The sequence below is a fragment of the Amblyraja radiata genome, chromosome 7, assembly GCF_010909765.2.
Source record: "Amblyraja radiata isolate CabotCenter1 chromosome 7, sAmbRad1.1.pri, whole genome shotgun sequence".
NCBI lineage: Eukaryota > Metazoa > Chordata > Chondrichthyes > Rajiformes > Rajidae > Amblyraja > Amblyraja radiata.
The window spans coordinates 53,399,367-53,422,810 of record NC_045962.1 but is presented as its reverse complement, the minus strand read 5'-3'; the positions used below and the strand labels follow the sequence as shown (position 1 = coordinate 53,422,810).

Here is a 23,444-nt window from a genome sequence, read left to right as displayed (position 1 = left end):
ACATAAGATGAAAGAATGGGTCGACTGGGCTTGTATACACTGGAATTTAGAAGGAAAAGAGGGGATCTTATAGAAACATATACAATTCATAAAGGATTGGTCAGGCTAGAATGCAGGAAAAATGTTCCCAATGTTGGGGGAATCCAGAACCATGGGTCTCAGTTTCAAAATAAGGGGTAGGCCATTTAGGACTGTGATGAGCAAAAACTTCTTCACCCAGAGAGTTGTGAATCTGTGGAATTCTCTGCCACAGAATGGAGTGGAGGCCAATTCGCTGGATGTTTTCAAGAGAGATTTAGATTTAGCTCCTGGGGTTAAAGGAATCAAGGGATATGGGGAAAAAGCAGGAATGGGATACTGATTTTAGATGATCAACCATGATCATATCAGCCATGATCTGGCACAAAGGGCTGAATGGCCTACTCCTGCACCTATTTTTCTATGTTTCTAAAACAAAGTTTCCACTATAGGGCAACTCTGGGAAGGGCAATGGGCAGAGGCAGGGACTGGTGAGTACCCCGGTGGCTGTACACCTTGAAAATAAGTACTCATGTTTGAGTAAGGGTGGGGTAGACAGCCTACCTGGGGGCAGCGACAGCGGCCGGGCCTCTGGCACAAAGACCGGTCCTGTTGCTCAGAAGGGTAAGGAAAAGTAGAGTAGGGCAATTGTAATAGGGGACTCTATAGTCAGGGGGTCGGATAGGCGATTCTGTGGACGCAGACAGGAGACCCGGAGTGAGTTTGCCTCCCTGGTGCCAGGGTCAGGGATGTGTCTGAACGTGTCCAAGAAATCCTGAAATGGGAGGGAGAGCAGCCTGAGGTTATGGTACATATTGGTACCAACGACATAGGTAAAAAAAGAGAAGAGGTCCTGAAAGAAAAATTTAGGGAGTTAGGTAGAGAGTTAAGGAGAAGGACTGCAAAGGTAACAATCTCAGGATGACTGCCTGTGCCACGCAACAATGAGAGTAGGAATGGAGCGAGGTGGAGGATAAATGAGTGGATGAGGGACTGGTGCAGTGGGTATGGATTCAAGTCTCTGGATCATTGGGACCTCTTTTGGGGAAGGTGCAACCTGTACAGAAAGGACGGGTTGCACTTGAACTCAAGGGGGACCAATATCCTGGCGGGGAGATTTGCAAAGGCTACTGGGGAGACTTTAAACTAGTATGGTTGGGGGGAGGGACTCAAATTGGGAAAGCTAGCAGTCAGTGTGTGAGGCAGGAGGCAGAGAATGGTAGCAGTCTGACCCAAAATGTAGGGGAGAGAGAAGAAAAAGACAATAAACAGAGAATAAGAGAGGGTGGGTTTCTTAAATGTGTATATTTTAATGCAAGGAGCATTGTAAGAAAGGTGGATGAACTTAGAGCCTGGATTGACACCTGGAAGTATGATGTTGTGGCGATCAGTGAAACATGGTTGCAGGAGGGCTGTGATTGGAAACTAAATATTCCAGGATTTCGTTGCTTCAGGTGTGATAGAATTGGAGGGGCAAGAGGTGGAGGTGTTGCAATGCTTATCAGGGAAGATATTACAGCAGTGCTTTGGCAGGATAGATTAGAGGGCTCGTCTAGGGAGGCTATTTGGGTGGAACTGAGAAATGGGAAAGGGGTAGCAACACCTATAGGGGTGTATTATAGACCACCAAATGGGGAGCGAGAATTGGAAGAGCAAATATGTAAGGAGATTGCAGATATTAGTAGTAAGCACAAGGTAGTGATTGTGGGAGATTTCAATTTTCCACACATAGACTGGGAAACAGCCATGGTTTTCAAGGGAAATTGGACACTTGGTTCGGAAAAAGAGAGAGATCTTCAATAATTATAGGCAGCATGGAGTAAATGAGGTGCTTGAGGAGTATAAAGAATGTAAAAAGAATCTTAAGAAAGAAATTAGAAAAGCTAAAAGAAGATATGAGGTTGCTTTGGCAAGTAAGGTGAAAGTAAATCCAAAGGGTTTCTACAGATATATTAATAGCAAAAGGATAACGAGGGATAAAATTGGTCCATTAGAGAGTCAGAGTGGACAGCTGTCTGCAGAGTCAAAAGAGATGGGGGAGATATTGAACAATTTATTTTCTTCGGTATTCACCAAGGAGAAGGATATTGAATTATGTGAGGTAAGGGAAACAAGTAGAGTAGCTATGGAAACTATGAGATTCAAAGAAGAAGAAGTACTGACACTTTTGAGAAACATAAAAGTGGATAAGTCTCCAGATCCGGACAGGATATTCCCTAAGTTAGTGTAGAAATAGCAGGGGCTATGACAGAAATATTTCAAATGTCAATAGAAACGGGAATAGTGCCGGAGGATTGGCGTACTGCGCATGTTGTTCCATTGTTTAAAAAGGGGTCTAAGAGTAAACCTAGCAATTATAGACCTGTTAGTTTGACGTCAGTGGTGGGCAAATTAATGGAAAGGATACTTAAAGATAATATATATAAGCATCTGGATAAACAGGGTCTGATTAGGAACAGTCAACATGGATTTGTGCCTGGAAGGTCATGTTTGACTAATCTTCTTGAATTTTGTAAAGAAGTTACTTGGGAAATTGATGAGGGTAAAGCAGTGGATGTTGTATATATGGACTTCAGTAAAGCCTTTGACAAGGTTCCTCACGGAAGGTTGGTTAAGAAGGTTCAATTGTTGGGTATTAATGGTGGAGTAGCAAGATGGATTCAACAGTGGCTGAATGGGAGATGCCAGAGAGTAATGGTGGGTGGTTGTTTGTCAGGTTGGAGGCCAGTGACTAGTGGGGTGCCACAGGGATCTGTGTTGGGTCCACTGTTGTTTGTCATGTACATCAATGATCTGGATGATGGTGTGGTAAATTGGATTAGTAAGTATGCAGATGATACTAAGATAGGTGGGGTTGTGGATAATGAAGTAGATTTTCAAAGTCTACAGAGAGATTTATGCCAGTTGGAAGAGTGGGCTGAAAGATGGCAGATGGAGTTTAATGCTGATAAGTGTGAGGTGCTACATCTTGGCAGGACAAATCAAAATAGGACGTACATGGTAAATGGTAGGGAATTGAAGAATGCAGGTGAACAGAGGGATCTGGGAATAACTGCACAGTTCCCTGAAAGTGGAATCTCATGTAGATAGGGTGGTAAAGAAAGCTTTTGGTGTGCTGGCCTTTATAAATCAGAGCATTGAGTATAGAAGTTGGGATGTAATGTTAAAATTGTACAAGGCATTGGTGAGGCCAATTCTGGAGTATGGTGTACAATTTTGGTCGCCTAATTATAGGAAGGATGTCAACAAAATAGAGAGAGTACAGAGGAGATTTACTAGAATGTTGCCTGGGTTTCAGCAACTAAGTTACAGAGAAAGGTTGAACAAGTTAGGGCTTTATTCTTTGGAGCGCAGAAGGTTAAGGGGGGACTTGATAGAGGTCTTTAAAATGATGAGAGGGATAGACAGAGTTGACGTGGATAAGCTTTTCCCACTGAGAGTAGGGAAGATTCAAACAAGGGGACATGACTTGAGAATGAAGGGACAGAAGTTTAGGGGTAACATGAGGGGGAACTTCTTTACTCAGAGAGTGGTGGCTGTGTGGAATGAGCTTCCAGTGAAGGTGGTGGAGGCAGATTCGATTTTATCATTTAAAAATAAATTGGATAGTTATATGGACGGGAAAGGAATGGAGGGTTATGGTGTGAGTGCACGTATATGGGACTACGGGAGAATACGTGTTCGGCACGGACTAGAAGGGTCGAGATGGCCTGTTTCCATGCTGTAATTGTTATATTGTTATATGGTTATATGTTTGTTCATGTGACAATAATAAACCTAAACCTCAATGAGAAATACTCCATTTTCAAAAGTTCTGTCCTAGAATTTTTTTAAACATATCAGCCCTTGTTACTTCGAGCTTTGAGCAAAAACCACCAAGTGCTCCTTCAGTGAATAAACGTTTAGTTCCAAACACTGACCTTCCCTTCCACAACTCACTGCACAATACATGTGTAGTTGTAGAAAACACTGGACATCAAACCAAGAAAACCAAGCTTTTTTTCAATCTCTTACTTCGACAGATATGCGATTGTTTTACATATCGTATTACCGTCCGCACTGCGGCCTAACATTGTGAAGTTGGCGGCCTTTCCTGGAGACCGACGAGAGCTCTAAGCCGCGGCGGGGGTCTGCGGGACTTTAACACCGTGTAGCTTGCGATCCCTTTGCCGGCGATCGAAACTCCAACCACGGGGCCTGTGGACTTGGTGAAGCCCGCGGTCTCTGGTAAGAAGAGGCCGACGCGGGAGCTCCATGCCGCGGACAGAGTTTTAACCGCCTGGACGCGGAAGTTCCGATCACCCCGACGGGGGCTTCAACAGTCAGCTGCGGTGGATTTGATCTCCCCGACTGTGGATGGTTCGACTGCCCCAACAGCGGGAGAACAAGAGGAAAAAGATTGAACTTTATTGCCTTCGATCACAGTGAGGAATGTGGAATCCATTGTGGTGGATGTTTATGTTAACTTTTATGTGGTTGTGTGTCTTGTTGCTTTTCACTTAGTATGGCTGCATGGTAACTCAGATTTCACTGTACCTTAATTGGTACACGTGATAATAAACTGACTTTGAAACCTTGAAGCACCCAAAAGCCCTCGATCAATCACAACCTGGTTACTGATTCAGCAAATTCTAGTTTATAAATTTAATTTAGTTTAGTTTAGTTTGGAGATACAGAGCGGAAACAGGTCCTTCGGCCCACCGAGTGTGCACCGACCAGCGATCTTCGCACATTATCATTATCCTACACACACTAGGAACAACTTTTTTTGCATTTATACAATGCCAATCAACCTACAAACCTGTAAGTCTTTGGAGTGTGGGAGGAAACCAAAGATGTCAGAGAAAACCCACACAGTCACAGAGAGAATGTACAAACTCCATACAGACAACACCCATAGTCGAGATCAAAATTGGGTCTCTTGTGCTGAGAGTACTGTAAGGCAACAACTCTACCGCTGGGCTCTACGCTATTATATATAACATTTTACCAATTATATATAATCCTCAGTAAAAGAATCCCACATTGGCAAAAGAGTGTCAGTCACTATTATCCATTTGTCACTATACAACATTAAAACACATTTGGACAGATATGGATAGGGAAGTTTTGAAATCAGAGGGACAAAAGCAGGCAAATGGGACTAGCCCAGAATGCCAACTTGGTCAGCTTGGATAAGATGGGCTGCAGGGCTTGTTTCAATGTCGATAGGCCTATGATTCTCTGACAGTCACACCTTCATCACTTAGGCAGTTACTTTGCAAAACAGTCCAGAGGAACTATACCACATGGTATGATCAGAAGCTCCCAGCTCCAGTTACAGTAGAATAGCTGTGGTTCCTCAGCAAGCACTACTCTGCCTGTACATGCCCAGTGCAGCTGTCCCTCAGTAATGAACTGTGCTCACAGCTTGCAAATTGCGTTAAACCTTCACTACTCTAGTGACCAAGAGAAAAAAAATTGATAAACAAAATTCAGCCAACATTTCGCAACATTTTTATGGATCGACTCATGGTGCAATTTCGCAAGGAATTAAGTTTAATTTGCTGCACTATGGAAAACTAAGCACTCTTATTTTTAAACAACACATCCACTGGTAGCCTCTCGAGCTGGGAGACACATTAGTGCAAGAACAGCAGTTTAAACATTAATGCTTCTGCCATTTCATTAAATATGAATTGAAGGCATTTTTATTCAACAATGCACAATGCAGCAGTGGATGAGGTATAAAGAAACAATGCAATAAAAACAGAAATAACAACATGAGTGGCTCTACATCAGAATGCGATGATAAAAAATGTAGAAATATAAAGTACAAGGAGCCAAATAAACCCAAAGTGCCCTATATTCACTGGTTCAATTCTCCTATTTGAATTTGAATTCCATAAAGCAGAAATTGCCCAGAGACATTCTGGAATAAAAGCCTAGCATCTGTAATGGTCCTACACAGCTAAAGTGCTGTCATAAAACTCATGTGGTACATCAGTGCCCCGTAGGGAAGAATATCTGCTATCCGGCCTGCTCTGGAAGTAATTAGTCTATTAATTGCCCTGCAAAATCCCACTCGGTTCCAGTGCAGTTGAGGATACATTACAAATGCTGGTCGTGCCAGGAATGCCCAATTCCCAAATATTTAGCAAGTGGCGGCAACAGTGAATGTGACGCCTGAGAAGTGGACTCTGTTAAGACCAAAATGGAGATCCAACAGACTACAGATGCTGGAAACCAGAGCAAAAAAACAAAGTGGTAGAGGAGCTGCAAGTACGGCGGAATCTCTGGAGAAGATGAACTGGCGACCTTTCGGGTCGAGATCCTTCTTCAGACTGAAATAACGTCTCAATCCGAAATATCACATATCCATGTTCTCCAGAGATGCTGCCTGGCCTTCTGAGTTACTCCACAAACGGCCAAAGTGGACTTTGCCCTCACAAATATGGAGTTTGAACTCATGTTTCAAGACCATTTAAATAGTTTGTCCACAAACTATCCTTCCACTTTTCTCCTGCTGTTATGCTGGAGTTCCACAGGGATCTAGACAATAGACAATATACATTAGGTGCAGGAGTAGGCCATTCGGCCCTTCGAGTCAGCACTGCCATTCACTATGATCATGGCTGATCATCCACAATCAGTACCCCATTCCTGCCCTCTCCCCATATCCCTGGATCTGTGCTGCGACCTCTTTTGTTTGTGATATATATAGATGACTTGACCACAAATGGATATGGGTTTGTTGGTAAGTTTGCAGAAGGCATCAAAATTAGTGAAGTTGTGGACAGTGAGGGCTGTCAATGCATGCAGCAGGATATAGATCAGCCACAGAATGGGCAAAGAAATAGCAGTTGGAGTTGAATCCGATCAAGTGTGAAGTTTTGCACTTTGGGAGATTAAATGTACATGGAATGTATATGAAGGTACTGCAGATGCTGGTTTAAACCAAAGATAGACACAAAAAGCTGGAGTAACTCAGCGGGACAGGCAGTATCTTTGGAGAGAAGGAATGGGTGATGTTTTGGGTCGAGACCCTTCTTCAGGAATGTATACAGTTACTAGCAAGATCCTGACAGCATTGATATACACAGGGATCTTGGGGTCCAAGTCTATATCTCTCTGAAAGTAGCATCACTGGTTGATAGAGTGGTAAGGATGGCATATGGTATGCTTGCCTTCATTAGTCGGGTCATTGAGTATAAGAGTGAGTTAGTCATGTTGCAGCTTTGTAGAATTTTGATTAGGCCACATTTGGAGTGTTGTGTAAAGTTCTGGTCACCCCATTAAAAGAAGGATGTGGGGGCTTTGGAAAAGGAGCAGAAGAGGTTTAGCAGAATTCTGCCTGAATTAGAGGGTTGAACTGCCTGAACTGTAGGAAGAGGCTGGACAAACCTGAAGAGTTTGTTCTCGAATGTCAGGGATTGAGGGGACCTAATAGAAGTATGTAAAATGATGATAGTCGAAATCGCTTGGGTAGCTTACACCCCAGCGGCATGAACATTGACTTCTCTAACTTCAGATAGCCCTTGCTTTCCCTCTCTATCCCTCCCCCTTCCCAATTCTCCCATTAGTCTTACTGTCTCCTACTACATTCTATCTCTGTCCCACCCACTCCCCTGACATCAGTCTGAAGCAGGGTCTCGACCCGAAACGTGACCCATTCCTTCTCTCCAGAGATGTTGCCTGACCTGGTGAGTTACTCCAACATTTTGTGTCTACTTTCAATCCAACATCCTTCTTAGTCCAAGTCACGGGACTAGTCAGGAATGAAAAAACTGGTTGATTGTTCAGGTATTACACACAAGAAACTGAGACATAAATCAGCACCTTCTTACATAATTTCCAACTCCACATTTAAAACGGCAGCAGAATGCGTTGAGGCAGGTATGCAGAAGCTGCTCACTCCAGCGAGGAAATTATTGGTTAGCTGGAGTTATTTGCTAAACCATTCAGGGGAAAGGTTTCTTTTTCTGAAGTAAAAATCTTAAAAAGGGGGTAGGAAATACTGTGGAAATTGAAACTTTGAAATTTGGCACAATATTTTGGATCTTGCTGGACGTGGATCTAATAATGTTTCAACTGGTGGGAAGTAGGACGTTCCTCATCGAGGACACAAAATGTCAGGTGTCCCTAGCAGGGATCTGCTTCAGAATCTGCACATGATTTCCACAAGGCCAATGAGGAGGAAGGAACTGGAGAGGGGGAAGAAAAATGAAAAGTGGTTCATGTTCTCTCGTGAACTGGTCGGAAACTTTGCAGCGGAGATCTTAATCGTCTTTCCACCCAAAGACTTTGTGCCTGACTCAGTCACAACTTTCCTCGAAGGCTATCCTCCCACTGTAAAGCAAGAGCCACTCACAATATTAGTTAATACCCTGGGCCTTAAAAGTTTTATTGAAGGCCTTTTTCCGACACCACAGATGATTGCCCTTCTCATGATTAGATGCTTTTGGTAACATTGCCAGTCACTCAGTTGTAACCCACTGCAGAGCAGGGCTTTGCAGGGAGAATTATTTCACGAGCTCTTGGATGTAAATATTATTCTTCACACTGACAGCTCTGCTTGCATATCACAAGTGCATGTAGGTGAGTCATTGGTGTGCTTGTTCCACTGGGAGTACTAATATCATGACAGGTACGTTTCAAGGGTATCGTATACCAGAAACCAAAGCCAGGGATAGTAATACGATCCACTATATAGACACCTTAACCAATCAGCTAAAGTTGTGTCAGCCTCACAGTCAAGAACCTGACGTCTTCCATGACCAACTTCCGGCCATTCTTCCACATTTCACCTGATCGCAGGCAAAGTAATGGAAAACTCAAAATAAACACAGAGGGCACAAAAAAGGACACCAACGAGAACAGTAATACAGATGAAAGCAGATTCAATAGACTTCAGGTTTCTTTAGTCATGAGTCTGCTGGAGGAGGGAATTGATGCAGGTCCTATCGCAATATTGAACAAACATTTAGACGTACATATGTGGGATAGGTTTAGAGAGGCAAACGCAGGCATATGGGACACGTTGGTCGGTGTGGGCAAATTGGGCGGAAGGGCCTGTTTCCATGCTGTTATAGAAACATAGAAACATAGAAATTAGGTGCAGGAGTAGGCCATTCGGCCCTTCGAGCCTGCACCGCCATTCAATATGATCATGGCTGATCATCCAACTCAGTATCCCGTACCTGCCTTCTCTCCATACCCTCTGATCCCCTTAGCCACAAGGGCCACATCTAACTCCCTCTTAAATATAGCCAATGAACTGGCCTCGACTACCCTCTGTGGCAGAGAGTTCCAGAGATTCACCACTCTCTGTGTGAAAAAAGTTCTTCTCATCTCGGTTTTAAAGGATTTCCCCCTTATCTTTAAGCTGTGACCCCTTGTCATGGACTTCCCCAACATCGGGAGCAATCTTCCTGCATCTAGCCTGTCCAACCCCTTAAGAATGTTATACGTTTCTATAAGATCCCCTCTCAATCTCCTAAATTCTAGAGAGTATAAACCAAGTCTATCCAGTCTTTCTTCATAAGACAGTCCTGACATCCCAAGAATCAGTCTGGTGAACCTTCTCTGCACTCCCTCTATGGCAATAATGTCCTTCCTCAGATTTGGAGACCAAAACTGTACGCAATACTCCAGGTGTGGTCTCACCAAGACCCTGTACAACTGCAGTAGAACCTCCCTGCTCCTATACTCAAATCCTTTTGCTATGAAAGCTAACATACCATTCGCTTTCTTCACTGCCTGCTGCACCTGCATGCCTACTTTCAATGACTGGTGTACCATGACACCCAGGTCTCGCTGCATCTCCCCTTTTCCTAGTCGGCCACCATTTAGATAATAGATTCTCCAGGCACCAGCTAATGGACAGATAGATGGGAGAATGGGGCGGCACTGTAGCGCAGCAGTAGAGTTGCTGCCTTACAGCGAGTACAATGTCGGAGACTCGGGCTCGATACTGACTACAGATGCTGTCTGTATGGAGTTTTTACGTTCTCCCCGTGACCGCATGGGTTTTCTCCGAGATCTTTGGGTAACTCCCACACTCCTAAGACGTTCAGGTTTGTAGGTTAATTTGCTTGGTGTAATTGTAAATTGTCTCTAGTGTGTGTAGGATAGTATTAGCGTGCGGGGGTCGCTGGTTGATGCGGACTCTTTGGCCTATGGGGCTGTTTCCGTGCTGTATCTCGAAACTGAACTATCTCTAAACTGTCAGGAAACCTGGCGTCTTGCCATGGAGGCGGGAGGCATCTAGAGGAAGACTGGCACAAATCTCTGCTCAGACACTGAAGCCCACCCTCTGTGTGTGAGAGAGGTGCCCTCCTTTTTCCTCACAACATTTGACATCATCTTCCATCACAGCACCAGCCACATCGGATGGCCGCTTCATTGTGCGAGGACAGGTGGTCATGTACTCTCGTGAGTTGATGAGGCCTTGCATCGCCTTAGCTCTAAGGTGCTATGCTGAGCTCTGTATTGTTCATTGATTTGCCTGCCCTGCACATGTGGTGTATGGGGCACATGTAGCGGATTCCTATGGACTCCTTTAGCAACCAAACAAAAACAAGCTCCAAAAGGTCCCAAATCCAATTCCAACCCATATTTTGTCTGTCATTTAAGCATGGTTAAAGATTTATTCATTAAACATTCACTGGCTCCATCGTGGTCAGCTTTGTGGTCCTCAGTGCCATTAGCTTGTTTTGTGGTCCTCAGTGCCATTAGCTGATTTCAGGTACTTATGCTCCTGTGTGCTGTTTTCTAGGCTCTGAATGGCTTTATTCTGGTTGTCACCGCTGAAGGATATGTGTTTTACACATCCTCCACCATCCAGGATTATCTTGGCTTCCACCAGGTGAGTCTGAATATGCACTGCACGAACGGGCCTCACCATTGTGGGCAGCACAGTGGCGCAGCGGTAGAGTTGCTACTTTACTGCGCCAGAGACCCCGGTTTGATCCTGACTATGGGTGCTGTTTGTGCGGAGTTTGTACTTTTTCTCTTTGACCCCATGGGTTTTCTCCAGGTCCGCCAGTTTCCTCCCACATTCCAACTACTTGCAGGTTTGTAAATTCATTCACTACTGTAACTTGTCCCTAGTTGTGTAGGGTATGAAACTGGAATAACATAGATCTAGTGTACGGGTGATTGTTGGTCGGTGTGGACTTCATTTCAGATTTCCAGCAATTGCAACTTTGTTGATTTACAAATTCAGACTTTCTGACTGTGTAATGGACAAAGATGACTGCATCTACGGAGCCCCATGCACTTGTGGTGAAGACCCCCTATGTTCACGGTGTAGTTCAGAGCCATTGCCAAGGACACTGAACTAGGAGACTTAAGTGTTAATTAATAAAGCTCACTTCCCCAGACTTAAGGGCATAAACTTTAAGGTGTTAGACAGGGAAAAGTGTTTAGGTACTTCAATAGAGATTTACCAGGCTTATTCCTGCGATGAGAGTGCCGTCCTATTAAGGGAGGTTGGGTCTCGTATTCCAGGGTATTTAGAAGAATGAAGGGTGACCTTATTATAAAAACCCTAAGATCCCAAGGGATCTCTCCCAAGGATAGATGTGGAGATGTTTTCACTGATGGGAGAGTCTTGAATGCGGGGACACAGTTACAAGATAAGGGATCAGTCAATTGAAACTGAGATGTGTAAAAACATTTCTCGAGGTGGTGATGGTGAATCTCTGGAATTCGGTGTCCTATGGAAGAGAAGGCAAGGCCTGGTCTGATCAGCCATGATCACATTGAATGGCAGGGCAGAGACAATGTAGACCATTAATTGTAATAAGGCTCTATGTGAAAATGCTGATGGATAGGCAAAACACATTTTCATTGCCAATCTTTTCAACTATCCAAAATCCTCCATTTCCAAGCACTGTGTCTTGGAAAGCTGATGGCTCAGCATGGTATCCTGGACTGACCTTCTGCTCTTGTACATTTACTGACGTGCTTTTGCACCAGGGGCGGAAATCCCTCTGTTTTGAGAGGCGGGGGACACCCCCCCCAAGTTTTTGTCATCCGGATTTTAAAACCCGGTGAAATCTCCACTTTCCGCGAGACAATGGGAGTGGGACTGATGATCGAGGGCTCCGATTGAACAAAAGAGACGTCGGTCAGCAGGCAATGGGGGCGGGACATGATGATTCAGCGCGATCATTGGAGGAGGGAGGAGTGGGGGGGGGACTGAGGATAGAGCCCGGTGATTGGAGGAGGGAGACGTGCCAAAACACTCTTGGCACAGACCTGCGCCTCATCCGCAGCCAGGATCGATCACGGCTCTCCGGCGCTGTCCCGCACCCACCCGAGTTGCCCCCCCCCCAGGCCCGAGGGTGGCCAGAGAGGTCGGGAGTCAGACGGGAGCTGTGCCCGCAGGCCCACAGCCAGCGAAGCGCTACATGCGTTTCCTCAACCCTTCCCTGGGGTGCCGTCTTGTGCCACGAGTTACTCCAGCACTTTGAATCTTGTTTGTAAACAACCATCTGCAGTTCCTTCTTTCTACATTCTATCAGAGCCGCTGTCTGTTCTTGCTCCACCGCCCCTGCCCTTCTCAAACTCAGGTGGAGGCAAAACGAAGCAGGAGCTAACTACTCAACTATGGTGACTGAGTAAAGCCAGCTGCTATTGGTCTGCATACCACTGAACTTAACAGCAGATCCGTAGAAAGAGCCCTCAAACAGTTGCCAAGTGTGATGTGGCACTTGACACTGTCCAATGCTACTTCCTCTCTTCAGGGCGAGTTCTGCTGCGATTAGCTTGCACCACACCCTGAACCAAGATAAAATCTACCATCCTCAGCCCTTTTGCAGTCGAGCTAAAATACAATGTTTAAAATTCAATGCCTGATTAGTGTCATCGACCTGTTAAATAAGATAGGCTGTGGGCCGAGGAGCTTTTTCGTTCAGGTTCGTGACCCAGCTCACGGAACTACCTGAATTTTTAACATATTGTGTAAAGATATTATATAAATCATACCTGAAAATCACCAAGACCAAAACCTGCACATTTTTAAGCAATATGAGAAAAACCTCAAATTTGCTAATTGCCCAATCAATGCACGTTTGACATTGAGGTCGGACACAAATTGACCAATCCCGCGCTTTGTTTTATGGTCGCTAGGCAGCGAGGATCCTGGGATCATGGTCAGTCAGTCGGTCGGTCAATCGGACAGCTTTCAAATGCATTAAGGGAGCATAATATCCAATTTGGATTCAATAGACCGCAGATTTCTTTATCCACGAGTCTCAGAATGGGTGATCTTATCGAACAACACGGTTTGCATTAAAAGACAACAACACCCTCAAGTTCATAACAAAGCTTGCACAATGTTAAAGATACCAGGAATGCACCTTGACTGCATTTTGATCTCTGACCTAGTGTAATTAATATAATTAACTCAGAACAGTATAATACAACTCAGTTAATATCATTAACTTATCATGAACTCTTGCATCATATCCAATGCAACATTCCTTGTGTAGTGGAGTTGAGCGAGCCAGTTTGCATACACCAAGTTCTCATGAACAGCCTGATAAAATAGGTTAGGGGTATTAGCTGAGGAATACAAATGACAAGGTACTTCCCTGCTATACTTTAGTTTAATTATACTATACTATAGTTAGTTTGTGCTAACTTTGGGAATCCAGTATCTATTTAAATAATGAAGCGTACAAAAGAGAGGAGACTCTTCATGAAGGTTGGCTTATTGTTTGCCATGGACAGAAGAAAGCAGGTAACATTTCTTAAAACATAAAACTGATGCATAGCATTTCAATGTGGATTACATAGTTGAGGTCTTGCAAATGGTAACAAAAATCGAATCACAAAGATAAGGTGAAAGGAAGTGAACACATCAAAACACCAACCCCTGAAGGGAAATTTCACAAGGAAAACAATGTTTTTCCAAAATATGGTCTGTTTGTACTTGGTCAATTTTCTCAGTGTTAAGGTTGTCCCAAGTTCGAGATTTCCCTTAACAGCTGCGTGCCACCGCTATCAGCAGGGTACTCCAGAATCCATCCCATTTTCAAACAAAGATGAACTTACAGAGTCGCTTTCATCTCTTATCTATAGTAACTCTCAAAACAAAAGTCAAAGTCAATTTTATTCGTCACATACACCCGAAGGTGCAGTGAAATGAATTTCACTTACAGCAAAAGTAATGTTTTATTATTTCCAGCACCTTTAGCCTTTGTGTCCTTACTTCTCACCCTCCAGCAGCTATCTCCATCTTCACCCTCCTCGCCCTCCATGTGGCCTTTCTTTCCCCTTGTCTGCTTCCATCTATCATCCCCCTGTCTCTGCCTCCTAACTCTACCCCTTCCCCTTATGCTTCCATCTGCCTATCATTCCTCTCCACTCCTCGACCCACCTACCACCTCCCAATTCCCCTCACCCCTCCCACTCTGCTCTTTATACCGGCTATCTCCCTTCCCCACTCCTGGTCCTGATGCAAGTTCCCAACCTCAAATGTCGACAGTTCTTTCCCCCTACCCCATCTGCCCCAACAGTCACTGCTCGACCCACTGGGTTCCTCCAGCAGATTGGGGGGTTTTTCACAGCAAAAGTGAGCCTTTATTAAGAAGTGCAGTCCCCGTGTAATTTAAGAATTGAAGCAGCTAAATTATGCAGAGCAAGACTGAAACATTGACGTGGTTACTGCCAGATAGTCTATTTGAGAAGTGATTGAAAGCTAAGCTAAACAATGTTGAGAATGGCAGAAAGTGCTCTGTTGCTCTCCTTCAAACTGGTGCCTGGATTCTTTCAGATCAACCTGAAAGGGAGGATCTTGGGTTAACAACTCACCCAAAAGGCATTCAGAATGGTCAGCTACCGATTTCACAAGTATGTTCTATCCACAGTGCCAATCGAAATTCTACTGCTGACTTATTATTTTCTAACAATAGGCATTTATGTCACCTCCTAGATGCCTCAGAGAGCACGTTCATCGTTAGCTGTTAATACGACTCCAATGCTTAACAGTTATTAGTATAGTGCTTAGGCAAATAAACAAGCTCATGTGCAAAAGCACACACCTAGAACCTGCAAACATGACACACCTGTAACTGTTTGCATACGGACAGTGGAAAGATTGTCATGTACTAATACCAGTTATCATGCTATCAGCCAGTTTCCAGGGGTACCTGCAGTACTGAGAGCTGCTCTACATCGCTGAGCTGTGCTTATTGCATGAGGAAATAAAAGAAATGCAAAGCTTTTCCCATTAAATGACTATATCTGTCTTTGATGGTGGAAGCCACCCGACGTCTTTTGGAGATTCTGTCGCAGTGTCTGTGCCAGCCCTTTTTTAAATGTTTTTTTGTTATACAAATACTTTTATTCAAAAAATAAAAATAAACATACGGAGGATTAACACAATCAAAGGCTGACAGTTTACAAACAAACGATCATCAAATTTATATATCGCCAACTTTATCAACAAAACACCCGACCTCCCACTGAGACCAGCGCTCACGGAAGGCCCCCAAAGTCCCCGTGGACACCGTATATTCCCTCTCCAGAGACACGCGGGCACGTGCATAGGCCCGGAAAAGGGGCAGGCTGTCAACCCCGGTGGGGCCATCGACTGCCCACTGCCTGGACCTGCGAATGGTCATCTTGGCCAGGCCCAGGAGCAGACGGACAGGGAGATCCCCACCTCCCTCCCGATCTTCTCCCTTCTGTACCGGGAGCCCAAATATCAGGAGTGTGGGGCTAAAATGTAGCCAAAACTTGAGGAACAGTCCCTTCAGTCGAACAGGGGCTCCAACCTCTCACATTGCATGTACATACAGAACACGTTCTGACCCTCACCACAGAAGTGACAGGCGGCTGGCGAGTCCGTGAACCAGCTCAAGTATCTGTTACAGGCCGCAGCCATGTGCAACACTCTCCACCCCAGGTCCCCAATGTAAAGGGGGAGCACTCCCCTATAAAGAGACCTCTACTGGGGACCATTCCCGCCGTCAGGTGATAACATGGACCGCCAGAGCATGTCGGGATGGAAGACGAGGGCGAGGGCGTGTAGGGAGTGCAGGCGCAGCCTGTACAGTACGCGTCTCTCAATGTCACGGAACAGCACATTGGGCATCTCAGAAAGGCAGCTCATGTTGCGTGGGGCCGGCTCTCGGGAAGGGTCCCGGGCCATAGGTCCTATGAGCAATTCCGACGGAGCGGGGGTAAGCTCAGCCGGAATCGCTCCACGCACACGCGTCTCCTTGATACCCTCCGTGACAGGGTGAGGACCGTCCACCCTCGCAGCCACAACATCCCCCTCCCCCTGAGGAGCAGCGCCCTGGCTGAAGGTGACCAGGTTCCTGGCTTTAAGTATATCTCGATAATAGCCAGGCAACTCCCACCTAGCGTGTCGACTAATGCCCGCTACCGGGAGCTGTGTGCCCTCCTGGAGGCAGCGACCCTGGCAGTAAAGAATCAAGATTCAAGATTCAAGAAGTTTATTGCCATGTCAACAAGTTGATAGGAATGTGTCTTGGTTCGCTCTCAGACAGATACAATACAGTACAATACAACCACCACATACACCACAATAAATAATACAGACAATACCGTACGAAGGACAATATATACAGGAAGGACAGTACCCAGCAGCGCAGGCCATCTTGGGGGACACTCGGAATCCATATACCTCTGCAGGGTCCTGAGACGGAGAGCCGCCACTTGGGTACAGACGCGAACCAGCGCCTGACCGCCCTCCTCCAACAGGAGACTCAGAACCCCAGCAGATACCCAATGACTCTTCTCCCCCCAGAAGAAGTTCACCAACCTCCTCTGGATCATGGTGACAAATAAAGAGGTTGGGACCAGGGTGAACAACCGGTACGACAACATAGAGGCCACCAGCTGGTTTATGACAAATGCTCTCCCTGGGAGTGGGAGGCTAGGTCGCTGCCAAGCTGTTTAGAACAGCCTTGGACATATTAGAGAAATGTAAAGACAAAGAACGGTGGGTGCTGGTTTGTACCAAAGATGGACACAAAGTGCTGGAGTAACTCAGCGGGTCAGGCAGCATCTCTGAAGAAAAGAGATGTGTGATGTTTAGGGTCGGGACCCCTTTGCCCCTTATTATCTTTAAAAAGAATAGACTCTGACTTGTCTGAAAGTGGCGGTGGTTGGCCAATTCAGATGTTTTTATCTTCACAGATAATACTTCTTCCATAACAGAATAATCCCCAAAACAGCATGGATATTCATGCAATTAAAGTGAGATTTGGTTTGTCCAGTCAGTCATTAGAAAGCAATGGTCCTGTTTATTATTAATCCTCATCCCCTCTCATTCATCTTGCAGTGTGGTCCCATGTTACAGTCTTGTTAGTCATTCTTCACTCACACAGGTTTTGACAATGTCATGCAAGTATGATCAGCCACATTGCTGCCAAGCTTTTCCTAACGCTCTGTGAGAAAGCAGAGCATATAACTCCATTGCTGCACCACTGATAATGACCGGCACAGGAGCAAAGCTTTCCAGCAAGAATCCCATGAGGAATGCTTCTCATGTGTCCATTTGCCCTCTTGCTCGCTCACTCAGTTAGTCACACACTGAGACCCAATATACAGTACAAGATGATGTCCACTAATGTCCCTCTGCAAGCATGGTAGCAATCCAGACCCATCGTCTGATGTACCAAGAAAAAGCCAGTAGGGAGGGCACTCTGGCTCATGGCACAAGCAAATGTTGCTCTCCAGGGTGGTCCTTGCCTCAGGGTTCACTGCGCTCCCCAGAGTTACAGATGCAGCAAAACCATTGTACAGTCCTAATAAACTTGGAAGGAGGAAGTTGGCTAACATCAAAACAACCTGGGAGGTTCATTAAAACTACTGAATGCCACCCAGACTCATGATGGGCTGGGCCCAGCATCAATTGACAGCCAGCAGAGTTATCCTGCTGGGGGATTAACACAGACATGAACACTCAGTACAAGTGGGGGTGGGTGGATGACTTCCATTGTGCCCCATCTAAGACTCTGTGATTTGTTTACCCAAATTATGTGCCAACCACACACTCCTCCAGCAGACAACGAGTGTGGAGGTGGAGGAGAGGGTACAATATAGACACAAGGAACTGCAGATGCTAGTTTACAAAAAAAAGAAGACAAACTGCTGGAGTAACTCAGCGGGACAGGCAGCTTTTCTGGAGAGAAGGAATAGGTGGCGTTTCAGGACGAGACCCTACTTCAGGCCTTTATAGAACATGGATTGGTGACTTTTGGTTCAGGAGCCAACTTCAGAGCATGTCACCTCTTTAATTCGTCCATTGTTTAACATCATTGAAAACAGCTTTTCCAAGGACAATGCAAACCTGTCCTGCTACAGCACTCACAAGTTCTGTTCACCAGTTAGAATCCAATTTCAATCACACCTTCTGCCACATTTCTCAAACAACTACCTGCTGAGTTCCAGACACATTGGGATCTCGGTCCCACCCTGAGGTGGCCTGACCACAATCTGATGAAGGCTCTCTCCACCAACTATCTTCCATCTACTTCATCAGTCCAAAGGGTGCCGACTCAAATAATGCTGTCCAGTTCCCTCCGCAGACGCTGCCCAACCCACCGAGTTCCTCTAGCAGCTTGTTTTTGTATGCTCCAATTTCCAGCATACTCAGCGGGTTGAACAGCATCTGTGGAGGGAATGGACAGTCGACATCTCCGACCGTCTCTCCTCCAGAGGATTTCCCCTCTGCCCCAGTCCCGATGAGAGGCCCCGACAGGAAAACACTGGCTGGTAAATTTGAGTGATCTGGGACACGCCAAAGTCACCGCCAATCATGACATCTATTACTTCTACTACAATCTGATATCTATTACAAAGCCACTGACTCCCATAGCTATCTCAACTACACTTCTTCCCACCCTGCTTCCTGTAATATCCCTATCTCCCAATTCCTCCATCTATGCCGCATCTGTGCCCAGGATGGGGTTTTCCATAACAGGTCATCAGAGATGTCCTCACTAGGGTCCCCTCAATATCCCGCAGCTCCGCTCTTGCTCCCCCTCCCCCATTTGTAACAAGGACAGAGTCCCTCTTGTCCTCACCTTCCACCCCATCAGCCGTCTCATACAGCATATAATCCTCCGACATTTTCGCCACCTCCAACGGGATCCCACCACTGGCCACATCTTCCCATCTCCACTCCTCTCTGCTTTCCGCAGAGACCATTCCCTCCTCAACTCCCTGGTCAACTCATCCCTTCCCACCCAAACTACCCCCTCCCCAGGTACTTTCCCCTGCAACCGCAGAAGATGCAACACCTGTCCTTTTACCTCCCCCTCGACTCCATCCAAGGACACCGATAATCTTTTCAGGTGAGGCAAAGGTTCACTTGCACCTCCTCCAACCTGAGGCCCAGCGCAAATTGGAGGAACAGCATCTCATAATTCGCTTGGGCAGCTTACACCCCAGCGGTATGTACATTGACCTCTCTAACTTCAAATAGCCCTTGCTTTCTCTCTCTCTCTCTCTCCATCCCTTCCCTCCCCAGTTCTCCCACTAGTCTTACTGTCTCCGACTACATTCTATCTCTGTCCCGCCCACTCCCCTGACATCAATGTGAAGAAGGGTCTCGACCCGAAACGTCACCCATTCCTTCTCTCCAGAGATGCTGCCTGTCCCGCTGAGTTACTCCAGCATTTTGTGTCTATCGTCGCCAATCAATGCTGAATGACACAGCTTTCTTTCCCCCGCTGTTTCAACTGGGGTGAGGCCGTCATATCGTGCTAGGCATCTCAGCCGGCTGTTGAAAGCCAGCGGATTACTCCACGCTCCGACTGGGACCCGGCGGGGACGCCCGCGACACAAACCCTCCCGACCGCCTGTTGAAAAGAGACCCGCGGGGCAGTCGGGACTGGGAGACGCTGAGAGCTGACACGCACACGAGGAAAAGCTGCCCAGACTATCAAGGGTTAAAACAAATGCAACGTTAACCCCTTGTGTAAGCAGGAACCGCAGATGCTGGTTTAAACTGAAGATAGACACAAAAAAGCTGGAGTAACTCAGCGGGACAGGCACTATTGTTCACTCTCTCAAGTGCAAACTGAACGGCCTCTCACCGCACAGCGCACTCTTCAACTTCAACTACATACTCGCACATTCCGGAACCGCTGCCAAAAATGTGCGTTTGATCCCGGATCTGGGCCGATTTCGGGCAGGGTGGAGAGGCGACTGCCGTCTGCCGTGCGGGCGAGGCACACACGCGATCCGGGATGCACAGTGCCCCCGATACCCAGCCCATGTGTGGGGATGTGTCTGTACATATACTTGTGCCTCAATGTCTGTGTACACCAAATGCGTGTACGCACTTCCATCTGTGTGTGTGTCTGTGGCTGGGTGTATGTCTGACTCTGTCCCTGTATGTCGATCTGACTTCGTTTGTGTGGACGTGTGTGAATGTCTGTGTATGGATGTGTGTGTGTGTGTTTGGTGTGTATGGGTATGTGTGTGTGTGTATGTCGGACTTGTGTGTAGATCTGCTTGTGCGTGTGAGTCTGTGTAAGGGTATGTGCATGCGTGTGTATGTTTGACACTGTCCCTATGTGTGGGACTGTCTGCCTGTGTGTGTGTGTGTGTGTGTGTGCCCATGTTTAGGTATGTGCGTTTCTCAGTAACTCGGAGCTCGATGTATAGTTAACTCAGTTTCCTTCTTACCGCTGAAGAAACTCTTGGCTTTCAAGTAGCCGACGATGAGGCGCAGCACGGAGAGTTTGTCGAGCCGGGCGCGGATATCGTCGTTGAAGGGCAGCAGGTTGGTCAGTTTGTCCAACTCGCAGTTCAAACGGTCCCGGTGCCTTTTGGACGGATTGGACTTCACGCTGTCGACGGGAGACGGCTTGGGGCTAACGATTTCAAGAGGAGAAAGAGAATCAGACTTTACCAGAACTGCCAGCACTGTTTGGAAACCCTCCCTTTCTCCCGGCAAGGCTCTTGCCTCTCCTCCTTACCTCTTTTGCACGGGTTTCTTCCTCTTTTTCACGGCGTAAACCCCCCCGCGGCTCAACATATTGTCGGCGATTATATCCACGGGGAATAAACCACAGGGAGGTAAATCCACGGGGCGAGGGCGCCTCTGGGCCACGTTCCCGGACTGGGAGAGACGGTGCTTTCCAGACTCACAGCGCCGCCCTACTAATCCGTGCTCGGTCGCAGAGCCCAGATCTCAGCTCTCAAGACGTCGTGTTACCGCTGGAACGTAGACGCTCCGGCAATGAGTCCTGCCAATGTCCCCCTCCCACTGCTACCAGGACCTTTCCCTGTCTATTGCGCTCTGTGTGTTTGTGAGTGTGCGCCTCTCTGCTTTCCCTCTTGCCTCTGTCTGGGCTGGGCTACGTACAACCCGCTTCACATCATTGGTTCCTGCCTGCTACACATTCCCGGAAAAGCAGCTGCAAGCGGCGAGGGGGGGTGGCTGTACACGGAGGTGCCGCACTTGGAACAGTGGTTGAAGGAGGGGGGGACGGGGGAGGCGGCAGTAGAATGCACTCAAATGACGCCGACGCTAACCCTTCAACTCACAACTTAGGCATTTTATTTACCCTTTTTTGTTGTTGTTCGGCCTGAGATGTTGTGCTTGTGTTCGGATTCCCTGTGCGATGACTTCAGCGGTGAGTCACAGAAACTGCACAGAAAAAGTACCTGACCGAGAAGATGCAGTGTCCCACAGGACGGCAAACGCAATGTCAAGGCCAAGTCAGTAGATATTTTTAAGGCAGAGATAGATAGATTATTGATTACGGAAGTCAACGGTTATAGGGAGAAGGCAGGAGAATGGGGTTAGGAGGGAGAGATAGATCAGCCATGATTGGATGGCGGAGTAGACTTGATGGGCCGAATGGCCTAATTCCTCTCCTATCGGTTACGACCTTGTTAAGGTGGACCACCGAGGGCATGCAAGAGTTCTATTAGTATAGAGTTCCCAAAAAAACATAATTATACCCGGCACCCTTGCCACTCATGTGCCCCCCTCTGGGGTGTTTTCCCTTCCCTGCGTGACTCTGAGTCACTGTAGCTCTTCTGCAGTTCCTCTCGATCGAGGACAACGTGCTCCGATGAAGACACCAGAGACTGCAGATGCAGTAATCTTGAGTTAAGAAAAGAAATACTGCTGAAGGAACTCAGCGGGCCAGGCAGCATATGTGGAAAGAAATAGATAGACCTTCTTCAGACAGATGAAGTAGAGAGGAGAAAGGATAGAAAGAGGTAAGGGGGAGGAGTGGGTCAAAAGCTGGCAAGTGACGGGTGGATTCGAGTGAGGAGGGGCTGATTGAGAGATGAGTCAGGTGAGTGGAGATAGTCACCAAGGAAGGAGGTGATAAGGGTACAGATTGTGGAATCTGATCAGGAAGCAAGATGTTTAAGAAAGAACTGCAGATGCTGGAAAAATCGAAGGTAGACAAAAATGCTGGAGAAGCTCAGCGGGCAAGGCAGCATCCATGGAGCGAAGGAATAGGTGTCATTTCGGGTCGAAACCCTTCTTCAGACGAAGGGTCTCGACCCGAAACGTCACCTAGTCCTTCGCTCCATAGATGTTGCCTCACTCACTGAGTTTCTCCAGCATTTTTGTTTACCTAGGAAGCAAGATGTGGTGTGCACTGTGGAACCAGAGGGAGGAATGGTATGTGGAAGGGAACGGGGTGATGGGGTGGCCAGGGGATTTGGGGACCCAGAGGAGAATGGGGTGGGAGATAAGCAAACGGAGGAGGGGAAATGAACTGAATGGCAGGGGTGGGCTGGGGATGAGAGAAGCAGGGATGGGGTGGCAGGATTACCCAAAACTGGAGAATTCAACATCAATGATGTTGGGTTGTAGCTACCCAGATGGGATATGAGGTGTTTTGTTCCAGTTTGCATGTGACCTCACTCTGGCCATGGAGGAGGCCGAGGATAGGCAGGTTGGCCAGGGAATAGGACGGGGAGTTAAAATGGTTGGCAATGAGGAACTCCATCAGACCCTGGCAGACGGAGCACAAATGTTCGGCGAAGTGGTTGCCTAGTCTATACTTGATCTCTCTGATGTTCTGATGCTGCCTGACCTGCTGAGCTTTTCCATCAGTTTTCCAAAACACTTGGTAATATATTCAGCTAAATCACTGAATATATTTAAAACAAAAGTACTTAAATTTCCAGTCACAAAATGCCTCAGATATATAGAAAGAGCAGGAGCATGCTATTGAGGTAGAGGATAGAAACATAGAAAAATAGGTGCAGGAGTAGGCCATTCGAACCTTCGAGCCAGCACCGTCATTCAATATGCTCATGGCTGATCATCTAAAATCAGTACCCCAGTTCCTGCTTTTTCCCCATATCCCTTGATCCCTTTAGCCCAAATAGATAACTCTAACTCATCCAGTGAATTAGCCTTTAATGTCTTCTGTGGCAGAGAATTCCACAGATTCACAACTCTCTGGGTGAAAACAAAT

The 23,444-nt window shown here is 46.6% G+C and overlaps 1 protein-coding gene across 5 annotated transcripts in view; it reads right to left on the bottom strand.

Annotated features, from left to right (window-relative positions):
- The window catches only part of LOC116975427 (aryl hydrocarbon receptor-like), a 143,815-nt gene extending 122,412 nt beyond the window's left edge, over window positions 1-21,403 (bottom strand). For 2 of the 5 annotated variants that reach the window (XM_033024534.1, XM_033024539.1), the window contains exons 1-2: window positions 20,970-21,401; window positions 20,677-20,864 (exon numbers count right to left, since the gene is read on the bottom strand). In XM_033024534.1, coding sequence (XP_032880425.1) covers window positions 20,677-20,864; window positions 20,970-21,028 — 247 coding nt within the window. In that variant the 5' untranslated portion in view covers window positions 21,029-21,401. Of the gene's footprint in view, window positions 1-20,676; window positions 20,865-20,969 lie in introns of all 5 variants that reach the window. The other 3 variants (XM_033024538.1, XM_033024535.1, XM_033024536.1) reach the window with 3 other exon arrangements.
- Window positions 21,404-23,444: the final 2,041 nt, after the last annotated feature.